Below are 13,031 nucleotides of genomic sequence, written 5' to 3' on the forward strand. Positions count from 1 at the left end.
AGGCCCTTCGGCCCACCGGGTCTGTACCGACCAGCGATCGCCCCGTACACTTGCACTATCCTACACACTAGGGACAGTTTGCTTACGTTTGAGGTTAATTTATTGTCACGTGTACCGAGGTACAGTGAAAAGCTTTTGTTGCGTGCTAACCAGTCAGTAGAAAGACAACTCATGATTACAATCGAGCCGTCCGCAGTGTGCAGATACGTGATAAAGGGAGTAACGTGAATTATGTTTATTGCAAGATAAAGTCCAAAAAAAGATAGTCCAATGAGGTAGATAGTGGCTTGGGACTGCTCTCTAGTAGTTTCTAGGATGGTTATCAAACCTGTACGTCTTTGGAGAGTGGGCAGGAACCGGAGCACCCGGAGAAAACCCACGCAGGTCACGGGTAGAACGTACAAACTCCATACAGACAGCACCGGCAGTCAGGATGGAACCCGGGTCTCCGGCGCTGTGAGGCAGCAACTCTACCGCTGCGCCACCGTGCCGCCACTTTGCCTGATAGCTTTATATACTTCTATTAGGTCTCCTCTGAGCCCAAATTTATGTACTTCTAAAAAAAGAAAATTTATAAAGAAATCTTCAAAGACATTTTTAAACCTACAATCAGTAGTTAATGTCAGAGGCAGTCTGTAGACAGCTGAGCTTGGTTTCCCAGTAGTAATGCTGACTACACTGATTTATGTGGGGATACAGCACCACAAAATGACACCAGTCCACACCCAAATGCCCATCCCACCCACGCAACCACACACAGCAAAGTATTCAACCACAGGTTATAGAACAACCCAAGTCATTTCCTCTCATCCTCTTCAATCCACACAAACCCCACATTTGTAGACAGACACAAAATGGCGGAGTAACTCAGCGGGTCAGGCAGCATCTCTGGAGAACATGGACAGGTGACGTTTCACAGAGTGCTGGAGTTACTCAGCGGGTCAGGCAGCATCTGTGGAGAACATGAACAGGTGACGTTTCACAGAGTGCTGGAGTAACTCAGCGGGTCAGGCAGCATCTCTGGAGAGAAGGAACAGATGGCTTTTCGGCTCGAGACCCTTCTTCAGACTCAACCTGAAGTTGATTAACTTCAGTCTCGACCCGAAACGTCACCCATTCCTTCTCTCCAAAGATGCTGCCTGACTTGCTGAGTTACTCCAGCATTTTGTGTCTTTCTTCAATTTAAACCAGCACCTGCAGTTCCTTCCTACACATCTCACATTTGTCTCTCTGGAACGTCATAGGTTGAGGGGAGACCTGAGAGAAGCTGATAAGATTATGAGGCCTCGAGAGGGTAGGCAGTCAGAACCTTTTTCCCCAGGGTGCAAATGTCTAACACTTCCTCCCACACTTGTGTGAAAACGCACACCTCCAGATTCAGGGACAGCTTCTTCCCAGCTGTTATCAGGCAACTGAACCATCCTACCACAACCAGAGAGCAGTGCTGAACTACTATCTACCTCATTGGTAACTAGGGTTGCCAACTGCCCCATATTAGCCGCGACATCCTGTATTTCGGGCTAAATTAGTTTGTCGCATAAAGGGACCGCCCTTGACCCGTATTAGGCCCGGGGGCCGCTGTAGGCCCGGACGCTGTAGGCCCCGACCCTGTAGGCCCGGACACTGTAGGCTAGGACGCTGTAGACCCGGACCCTGTAGGCCCGGACACTGTAGGCTAGGATGCTGTAGGCCCGGACCCTGTAGGCCCGGACACTGTAGGCTAGGACGCTGTAGGCCCGGACCCTGTAGGCCCGGACACTGTAGGCTAGGACGCTGTAGGCCCGGACCCTGTAGGCTCGGACACTGTAGGCATAGATACTGTAGGCCCGGACGCTGAAGGGATGGGAAGTCAAGGACAGTATAAAAATAAAAAAGATGTATAACATAACAAAGATGAGCGGGAAGCCAGAGGATTGGGAAACCTTTAAAGAACAACAGAAGATAACTAAAAAAGAAATACGGGGGGAAAAGATGAGGTACGAAGGTAAGCTAGCCATTAATATAAAGGAGGATAGTAAAAGCTTCTTTAGGTATGTGAGGAGGAAAAGATTAGTTAAGGCAAATGTGGGTCCCTTGAAGACAGCCACAGGTGAATTTATTATGGGGAACAAGGAAATGGCAGACGAGTTGAACAGGTACTTTGGATCTGTCTTCACTAAGGAAGACACAAACAATCTCCCAGATGTACCAGAGGACCAAGGGTGACGGAGGAACTGAAGGAAATTCACATTAGGCAGGGATGTTGGGTAGACTGATGGGACTGAAGGCCAATAAATCCCCAGGGCCCGATGGTCTGCATCCCAGGGTACTTAAGGAGGTGGCTCTAGAAATCGTGGATGCATTGGTGATCATTTTCCAATGTTCTATAGGTTCTGGATCAGTTCCTGTGGATTGGAGGATAGCTAATGTTATCCCACTTTTTAAGAAAGGAGGGAGAAAATTATAGACCAGTTAGTATGACATCGGTGATGGGGAAGATGCTGGAGTCAATTATCAAAGATGTAATTTGGATAGCAATAACAGGATCATTCCGAGTCAGCATGGATTTATGAAGGGGAAATCATGCTTGACTAATCTTCTGGAATATTTTGAGGATGTAACAAGAAAAATGGATAAGGGAGAGCCGGTGGATGTAGTGTACCTGGACTTTCAGAAAGCCTTTGCTCAGGTCCCACATAGGAGATTAGTGGGCAAGATTAGAGCACATGGTTTATTCACAAAATGCTGGAGTAACTCAGCAGGTCAGGCAGCATCTCGGGAGAGAAGGAATGGGTGACGTTTCGGGTCGAGACCCTTCTTCAGACTGATGTCGGGGGTGGGACAAAGGAAGGATATAGGTGGAGACAGGAAGAGAGAGGGAGATCTGGGAAGGAGGAGGGGAAGGGAGGGACAGAGGAACTATCTGAAGTTGGAGAAGTCGACGTTCATACCACCGGGCTGCAAACTGCCCAGGCGAAATATGAGGTGCTGCTCCTCCAATTTCCGGCGGGCCTCACTATGGCACTGGAGGAGGCCCATGACAGAGAGGTCAGACTGGGAATGGGAGGGGGAGTTAAAGTGCTGGACCACCGGGAGATCAGTTGCGTAACCTGCCTGACCTGCTGAGTTACTCCAGCATTTTGTGAATAAATCAATTTGTACCAGCATCTGCAGTTATTTTCTTATACTTAGAGCACATGGTATTGGGGGTAGGGTACTGACATGGATAGAAAATTGGTTGGCAGACAGGAAACAAAGAGTAGGAATTAACAGGTCCCTTTCAGAATGGCAGGCAGTGACTAGTGGGGTACCGCAAGGCTCGGTGCTGGGACTGCAGCTATTTACAATATATATTAATGATTTAGATGAAGGAATTAAAAGTACCATTAGCAAATTTGCAGATGACACAAAGCTGGGTGGCAGTGTGAACTGTGAGGAAGATGCTATGAGGATACAGGGTGACTTGGACAGGTTGTGTGAGTGGGCGGATGCATGGCAGATGCAGTATAATGTGGATAAATGTGAGGTTATCCACTTTGGTGGCAAGAACAGGAAGGCAGATTATTATCTGAATAGTGTCAGATTAGGAAAAGGGGAAGTGCAATGAGATCTGGGTGTCCTTGTACATCAGTCACTGAAAGTAAGCATGCAGGTACAGCAGGCAGTGAAGAAAGCTGATGGCATGTTGGCCTTCATTGCGAGAGGATTTGAATATAGGAGCAAAGAGGTCCTTCTGCAGTTGTACAGGGCCCTGGTGAGACCGCACCTGGAGTACTGTGTGCAGTTTTGGTCTCCTAATTTGAGGCAGGACATTCTTGCTGTTGAGGGCGTGCAGCGTAGGTTCACCAGGTTAATTCCAGGGATGGCGGGACTATCATACGATGAAAGAGTGGAATGACTGGGCTTGTATTCACTGGAATTTAGAAGGATGAGAGGGAATCTTATAGAAACGTATAAAACTATTAAGGGATTGGACACGGTAGATGCAGGAAACATGTTCCCGATGCTGGGAGAGTCCAGAACCAGGGGACACAGTTTAATCAGGCCATTTGGCCCATCGAATCTACTCCGCCATGGCTGATCTATCTTTCCCTCCTAACCCCATTCTCCTGCCATCTTCTCGTAAACTTTGACACCCGTACTGGTCAAGAACCTTCATGACTTATAGGAGCAGAATTAGGCCATTCGGCCCATCAAGTCTACCCCGCCATTCAATCATGGCTGATCTAACTCTCCCTCCTAACCCAATTCTCCCCCCTTCTCCCCATCACTCCTGACACCCGCACCAATCAAGAATCTTCATGTTCATAAGTGAAAGGAGCAAAATTAGGCCATTTGGCCCATCGAATCTACTCCACCATTCAATCATGGTTGTTTTTAACTTCCTCCTAACCCCATTCTCCTGCCTTCTCCCCATATCCCCTGACACCTGCACTGATCAAGAATCTATCTATCTCTGATACGCATCCAATTATCTTTCCAACATTTACCTAGAGTTAGATTTTGAGACACAATTGCCCCTCAGGTTCCTATTAAATCTTTCCCCACCTCACCTTGAATCTATGTCCTCTGGTCCTCGATTCCCCTACTCTGGGCAAGAGACTCTGTGCGTCTACCCGATCTATTCCGCTCATGATTTTATCCACCTCTATAAGATCATCCCTCATCCTCCTGAGCTCCAGGGAATAACGTGCTAGCTGGCCCAACCTCTCCCTCGAGCTCAGGCTCTCATGTCCTGGCAACATTCTCGTAAACATAGAAACATAGAAACATAGAAAATAGGTGCAGGAGTAGGCCATTCGGCCCTTCGAGCCTGCACCGCCATTCAATATGATCATGGCTGATCATCCAACTCAGTAACCTGTACCTGCCTTCTCTCCATACCCCCTGATCCCTTTAGCCACAAGGGCCACATCTAACTCCCTCTTAAATATAGCCAATGAACTGGTCTCAACTACCTTCTGTGGCAGAGAATTCCACAGACTCATCACTCTCTGTGTGAAAAAAAACTTTCTCATCTCGGTCCTAAAAGACTTCCTCCTTATCCTTAAACTGTGACCCCTTGTTCTGGACTTCCCCAACATTGGGAACAATCTCCTCAGCCTGAATCCCGGGTCCGATCCCGACCTTGGGTTCTGTCTGTGTGGAGTTTCCACGTTCTCCCTTAGACCTTAGTGTGTCGGGAGTGGATGAGAAAGTGGGAGAACATAGAACTGGTGTGAACAGGTGATCGATGGCCAGCACAGAATGTGGAATAGTGAGCAGCCTGGACAGAGTGGACAGAGTGGAGAGGATGTTTCCACTAGTGGGAGAGTCTGGGACCAGAGGGCACAACCTCAGAATTAAAGGACGTTCCTTTAGGAAGGAGATGAGGAGGAATTTCTTTATTCTGATGCTGGTGACTCTGTGAAATTCTTTGCCACAGACGGCTGTGGAGGCCAAGTCAGTGGATGTTTTTAAAGCGGAGATTGGCAGATTCTTGATTATTAGGGGGGCCAGGGGTTATGGGGAGAAGGCAGGAGAATGGGGCTGGGAGGGAGAGATAGATCAGCCATAATTGAATGGCGGAGTAGACTTGATGGGCCGAATGGCCAAATTCTGCTCCTGTCACTTATGACCTTCTGGACTCAATAGACGGACAATACACAATAGACAATAGGTGCAGGAGTAGGCCATTCGGCCCTTCGAGCCAGCACCGCCATTCAATGTGATCATGGCTGATCATTCTCAATCAGTACCCCGTTCCTGCCTTCTCCCCATACCCCCTGACTCCGCTATCCTTAAGAGCTCTATCTAGCTCTCTCTTGAATGCTGAAGGGCCTGTTTCCTTGCTGCATCTCCAAACTAAACGACAGGAAAGATTCACAGACACACATGAAGGAACTTGACAACAATGATGGCTTGCATCATGCAAACGGTTTACACGTTTACACTTGCAGCCATTCACAGTCACTGTGCCCGGCAACACTATTATGCAGTCTGATTGGATATTTTAAATGTAAACAGGGTCAGTCAGTACTTGGGAATGTAGGTGGTAGTCTTGCACAAAATGATAACTAGTTTTTAAAAAAATGAGTCATCCCCGATAACATTAACTGATTTTATCACTTGCCAAATTGGAGGATCATAGAACATAGAACACAGAACAGTGCAGAAGATAGGCACAAAAAGCTGGAGTAACTCAGCGGGTCAGGCAGCATCTCTGGAGAACATGGATAGGTGACGTTTCACAGAGTGCTGGAGTAACTCAGCGGGTCAGGCAGCATCTGTGGTGAACATGGACAGGTGACGTTTCACAGAGTGCTGGAGTAACTCAGCGGGTCAGGCAGCATCTCTGGAGAACATGGATAGGTGACGTTTCACAGCGTGCTGGAGTAACTCAGCGGGTCAGGCAGCATCTCTGGAGAGAAGGAATGGGTGACGTTTTGGGTCGAGACCCTTCTTCAGATAAAATGTAATCAGGCGGACAGTCAGATAGGATGCGGGAGGGACGGAGAGAGAGGGGAAAGCAAGGGTTACTTGAAGTTGGAGGAATCAATATTCATGCCGCTGGGCTTTGAGGGCTGAGCAGCGTTTGGTGACTTATGCCGTTCATTTGCATTCGCTGGAATCGGAACAGCTTTTGCATTGAGAACTGTAACATCTCTCGCCTCGAATGAAAGGCTCGGTGGCCTCGAATGAGAAAGAGCTCTGTGCTGATTTTGAACTGGCAAATGATTCTGTTCCGGTTCCTGGTCGGAATCCTGTGGCAACAGCGTCCCTTTCAAAGCTCTCCTGCACACTCACATTAGAAATGTAACTTCTGGACTACAGACACACGGCGCAGAAACAGGCCCTTCGGCCCACCGAGTCCGCGCCGACCAGCAATTGCCTCATACGTTAGCACTATCCTACACACCATTGACACTTCTGCCAAAGCCAATTTCACCCACAAACCTGCACGTCTTTGGAGTGTTCAGTTTAGTTTATTGTCACGTGTACCGAGGTACAGTGAAAAGCTTTTGTTGCGTGCTAACCAGCCAGCAGAAAGACAATACATGATTACATGGAAACATAGGAAATAGGTGCAGGAGGAGGCCATTCGGCCCATCAAGCCAGCACCGCCATTCATTGTGATCATGGCTGATCGTCCACAATCAGTAACCCGTGCCTGCCTTCTCCCCATATCCCTTGATTCCGCTAGCCCCTAGAGCTCTATCTAACTCTCTTTTAAATTCATCCAGTGAATTGGCCTCCACTGCCTTCTGTGGCAGAGAATTCCACAGATTCACAACTCTTTGGATATACACTGGAATTTAGAAGGATGAGGGGGGATCTTATTGAAACATATAAGATAATTAGGGGATTGGACACATTAGAGGCAGGAAACATGTTCCCAATGTTGGGGGAGTCCAGAACAAGGGGCCACAGTTTAAGAATAAGGGGTAGGCCATTTAGAACGGAGATGAGGAAGAACTTTTTCAGTCAGAGAGTGGTGAAGGTGTGGAATTCTCTGCCTCAGAAGGCAGTGGAGGCCAGTTCGTTGGATGCTTTCAAGAGAGAGCTGGATAGAGCTCTTAAGGATAGCGGAGTGAGGGGGTATGGGGAGAAGGCAGGAACGGGGTACTGATTGAGAGTGATCAGCCATGATCGCATTGAATGGCGGTGCTGGCTCGAAGGGCTGAATGGCCTACTCCTGCACCTATTGTCTATTGTCTATTGTCTATAGACTAGGCTTATACTGGATAGACTAGGCTTATACTCGCTGGAATTTAGAAGACTGAGGGGGGATCTTATAGAAACATATAAAATTCTTCAGGGGTTGGAGAGGCTAGATGCGGGAAGATTGTTCCCGATGTTGGGGTAGTCCAGAACCAGGGGTCACAGCTTAAGGATAAGGGGGAAGTCTTTTAGGACCGAGATGAGAAAACATTTCTTCACACAGAGAGTGGTGAGTCTGTGGAATTCTCTGCCACAGAAGGTAGTTGAGGCCAGTTCATTGGCTATATTTAAGAGGGAGTTAGATGTGGCCCTTGTGGCTAAAGGGATCAGGGGGTATGGAGAGAAGGCAGGTACAGGTTACTGAGCTGGATGATCAGCCATGATCATATTGAATGGCCTACTACTGCACCTATTTTCTATGTTTCTATGTTTCTATGTTTTTCCTCATCTCCGTTCTAAATGGCCTCCCCTTTATTCTTAGACCGTGGCCCCTGGTTCTGGACTCCCCCAAAATCAGGAACTTGTCAAAGGTTACGGGAAGATGTCAGGAGAATGGGGTTTGGAGGGAGGGAGGGAGAGGTGTAACGAGTAGAACGGATAAGGGCGAGCCAGTGGATGTGGTGTATCTGGACTTTCAGAAAGCCTTTGACAAGGTCCCACACAAGAGATTAGCGTGTAAAATTACAGCACATGGTATTGGGGTAGGGTATTGACATGGATAGAGAACTGGTTGGCAGACAGGAAGCAAAGAGTAGGAATTAACGGGTCCTTTTCAGAATGGCAGGCAGTGACTAGTGGTGTGCCGCAAGGCTCGGTGCTGGGACCCCATTAGTTTTTACAATATATATTAACGATTTAGACGAGGGAATTAAATGTTTGCAGATGACACAAAGCTGGGTGGTAGTGTGAGCTGCGAGGAGGATGCTATGAGGTTGCAGGGTGATTTGGACAGGTTGGGTAAGTGGACAGATGCATGGCAGATGCAGTATAATGTGGATCAATGTGAGGTTATCCACTTTGGTGGCAAGAACAAGAAGGCAGATTATTATCTGAATGGTGACAGATTAGAAAAAGGGGAAGTACAAGGAGATCTGGGTGTGCTTGTACATCAGTCACTGAAAGTAAGCATGCAGGTACAGCTGGCAGTGAAGAAAGCCAATAACTGGTTGGCCTTCATTGCGAGAGGATTTGAGTTTAGGAACAAGGAGGTCCTACTGCAGTTGTACATGGCCCTGGTGTGACCGCACCTGGAGTATTGTGTGCAATTTCCGTCTCCTAATTTGAGGAAGGACATTATTCCTATTGAGGGAGTGCAGCGTAGGTTCACCAGGTTAATTCCCGGGATGGTGGGACTGATGACATATGATGAAAGAATGGGTCGACCTGGCTTGTATTCGCTGGAATTTAGGATGAGAGGAGATCTTATAGAAACATATAAAGTTCTTAAAAGATTGGACAGGCTAGATGCAGGAAACATGTTCCCGATGTTGGGGGAGTCCAGAACCAGGGGTCACAGCTTAAGAATAAGGGGTAGGCCATTTAGCATGGAGCTGAGGACAATTTGTTTCACCAAGAGAGTTGTGAATTTGTGGAATTCTCTGCCACAGAGGGCATTGGAGGCCAATTCACTGGATGAATTTAAAAGAGAGTTAGATAGAGCTCTTGGGCCTAGTGGAATCAAGGGATATGGGGAGAAGGCAGGCACGGGTTACTGATTGTGGATGATCAGCCATGATCACAATGAATGGTGGTGCTGGCTCGTAGGGCCAAATGGCCTCCTCCTGCACCTATTTTCTACGTTTCTATGTTTCTACATCCACAGTTCACATTTTTAGGTTCGTTTATTGGGCGGCACGGTGGCGCAGTGGTAGAGCTGCTGCCTCACAGAGTGATACAGCGTGGAAACAGGCCATTCGGCCCAACTCGTTCATACCGGCCAACACGTCCCAGCTATTCACGGGATGTTTTCAAGAGAGAGTTAGCTTTAGCTCTTAGGGCTAAAGGAATCAAGGGATGTGGGGCGAAAGCAGGAACGGGGTACTGATCGTAGATGATCAGCCATGATCATATTCAATGGCGGTGCTGGCTCGAAGGGCCGAGTGGCTTCCTCCTGCACCTATTTGTCAATGCTTTTCTAGGTTTCCAGATCAGCCATGATTGAATGGCGGAGTAGACTCGATGGGCAGCACGGCCTGATTCTGCTCCAATGGCTTATGAACACGTATCATCGGGGCAACGTTCAACGCAGGAGCAGTCCGAGCGGCGACGCGGTGCTCAGCCTTACCTGGCCATAGGTGGTGGCAAAGTTGATCACCCCTCCTGCACACGCTGAAACCAGGCAGGGAAGATGCTGGCCATTCTCCCTCAACCACACGGCCGTTCCCTGCACCAAAGAAAATCACAGCGTCAGCAAAATCACCGCCCCTCCACCTACATCCACACTTAGACAATAGACAATAGGTGCAGGAGGAGGCCATTCGGCCCTTGGAGCCAGCACCGCCATTCAATGTGATCATGGCTGATCATTCTCAATCAGTACCCCGTTCCTGCCTTCTCCCCGTACCCCCTGACTCCGCTATCCTTAAGAGCTCTATCCAGCTCTCTCTTGAATGCATTCAGAGAATTGGCCTCCACTGCCTTCTGAGGCAGAGAATTCCACAGATTCACAACTCTCTGACTGAAAACGTTTATCCTCATCTCCGTTCCAATTGGCCTACCCCTTATTCTTAAACTGTGGCCCCTGGTTCTGGACTCCCCCAACATTGGGAACATGTTTCCTGCCTCTAACGTGTCCAACCCCTTAATAATCGTATACGTTCAGAACCAGGGGCCACAGTCTAAGAATAAAGGGTAGGCCATTTAAAACTGAGATGAGAAAAAAAAAAATTCACCCAGAGATTTGTGAATTTGTGTAATTCTCTGCCACAGAAGGCAGTGGAGGCCAATACACTGGATGAATTTAAAAGAGAGTTAGATAGAGCTCTTGGGCCTAGTGGAATCAAGGGATATGTGGAGAAGGCAGGCACGGGTTACTGATTGTGGATGATCAGCCACGATCACAATGAATGGCGGTGCTGGCTCGAAGGGCCAAATGGCCTCCTCCTGCACCTATTTTCTATGTTTCTATGTTTCTACATCTACAGTTCACATTTTTAGGTTCGTTTATTGGGCGGCACGGTGGCGCAGCGGTAGTGCTGCTGCCTTACAGCGCCAGAGACCCGGGTTCGATCCTGTCTGAGTCATTGAGTGATACAGTGTGGAAACAGGCCATTCGGCCCAACTCGTTCATACCGGCCAACATGTCCCAGCTACACTCGTCCCACCTACCTGTGTTTGGTCCATGTCCCTCCAAACCTGTCCTATCCATGTACCTGTCTAACTGTTTCTTAAATGTTGGGGTAGTCCCTGCTTCAACTACCTCCTCTGGCGGCTCGTTCCGTACACCCACCACCCTTTGTGGTGTGAAAGAAATTCCCCTCAGATTCCTATTAAATCTTTTCCCCTTCATCTGAAACCAATGTCCTCTTGTCTTCGATTCACCTGCTCTGGGCCAGAGACTCTGTGCATCTACCCGATCTATTCCTCTCATGATTTAATACACCTCTTCAAGATCATCCTCCTGTGCTTCAAGGAATAGAGACCCAGCCTACTCAACCTCTCCCTGCAGCTCACACCCTCTAGTCCTGGCAACATCCTCGTAAATCTTCTCTGCACCCTTTCCAGCTTGGCAACATCTTTCCTATAACATGGTGCCCAGAATTGAACACCATACCATGAATGTGCCTCCCCAATGTCTTGCACATCTGTAACATGACCTCCCAACTTCTACACTCAATACTCTGACCGATGAAGGCCAATATGCCAAAATTGCCCCTAGTGTGCAGGGAGTGGACGCGAAAGTGGGATAGCATAGAAATGGTGTGAACTGGTGATCGATGGTCGGCACGGACTCGGTGGGCCGAAGGGCCTGTTTCCATATCATATCATATCATATCATATATATACAGCCGGAAACTGTACCTTAATTGGTACACGTGACAATGAAAAACCTTTGAAACTTTGAAGTTGGTAGATTAGTGGTGTTACTCCCAAACCATAAAATGTTTGTTTCATAATCAGTGAACGTAATCAAGATGAGACAGAATATTAATCACCACTATTGGGCAATGACTGAGGTACTTAAGAGTCCAAATCATTCAGTAGTCTGGTTACATTTTAAACCACAAAATTACATCAATAATCGGTTGGAAGTCATAACTTCATAAGTGATAGGAGAAGAGCGAGGCCATTCGGCCCATCAAGTCTACTCCGCCATTCAGTCATGGCTGATCTATTTTTCCCTTGCACACATGGTGTGCAAGGCCCCATCGGACGCCAAACATCCTTTGCACCACCTCGCCCGGGATTCACAGCAACTGGGACCTCAACGCCTGTCATCTCGTCACCCTTTCCCCCGTCACGCAGCAACCCTCTGTGGCTCCGGTTTCAACATACTAGGAGCATGGAGAACCAGCTGGGAACAGACATCGCCACCTCCTCAATTCACTGTCGCACCGAACACCACAGCCCCACCCGGCTCGGACACGCCCCGCAAAGTGTGGGTCGCCCTGAACAGGCTCCGCACAGGGGTCGGCCGGTCCAACGCCAACATGCATCGTTGGGGGTTGCGTCCATCAGCAGCCTGCCAGTCATTCTCGACTGCGCTGTCCTCCGTCCCCCTGGTGGAGGGGTAGACCTCACGGCCCTCGACAACAGCACATTGCACTGGCTACAGCGCCTGGAGGCCGTTACATGACTTCTGCTGCCTCAAATGCTAGAAGAAGAACTGTCTTTCCCTCTCAACCCCATTCTCCCGCCTTCTTCCCATAACCTCTGACACCCTTACTAATCATGACCAGGATTCAGTCTGAAGAAGGGTCTCGACCCGAAACGTCACCCATTCCTTCTCTCCCGAGATGCTGCCTGACCCGCTGAGTTACTCCAGCATTTTGTGAATAAATGACCAGGATTTAGGTTGAGCTGTTCAAAAGTTCAGAAGTGATCAGAGTAGAACTCCACCTTGAAGATAGCCACTGACTTGGCCTCCACATCCGTCTGTGGCAATGAATCCCACAGATTCACCACCCTCAGTGTAACGTTTATGTGTTCCCTTTGTGACCATCGGCTGCTCCGGTTTCATCCCACGTCCCAAAGGTGTGTGGGTGTGCAGGTTAATTGGCCCTCTGCAAATCATAGAGTCGTAGAGTGATGCAGCGTGGAAACAGGCCCTACGGCCCAACTTGCTCACACCGACCAACAAGCCCCATCTACACTAGTCCAACCCGCCTGCATCTGCCCATATCCCTCCAAAC

General features: G+C 48.5%; 1 protein-coding gene across 1 annotated transcript in view; it reads right to left on the bottom strand.

Moving 5' to 3' along the window:
• The window catches only part of myo10 (myosin X), a 200,360-nt gene that overhangs the window by 132,506 nt on the left and 54,823 nt on the right, over window positions 1-13,031 (bottom strand). Inside the window, exon 2 of the mRNA XM_078426665.1 lies at window positions 9,965-10,063. Coding sequence (XP_078282791.1) covers window positions 9,965-10,063 — 99 coding nt within the window. The remainder of the gene's footprint in view (window positions 1-9,964; window positions 10,064-13,031) is intronic.

This window comes from Rhinoraja longicauda, chromosome 2, assembly GCF_053455715.1.
Source record: "Rhinoraja longicauda isolate Sanriku21f chromosome 2, sRhiLon1.1, whole genome shotgun sequence".
In the NCBI taxonomy this organism is placed as follows: Eukaryota; Metazoa; Chordata; class Chondrichthyes; order Rajiformes; family Arhynchobatidae; genus Rhinoraja; species Rhinoraja longicauda.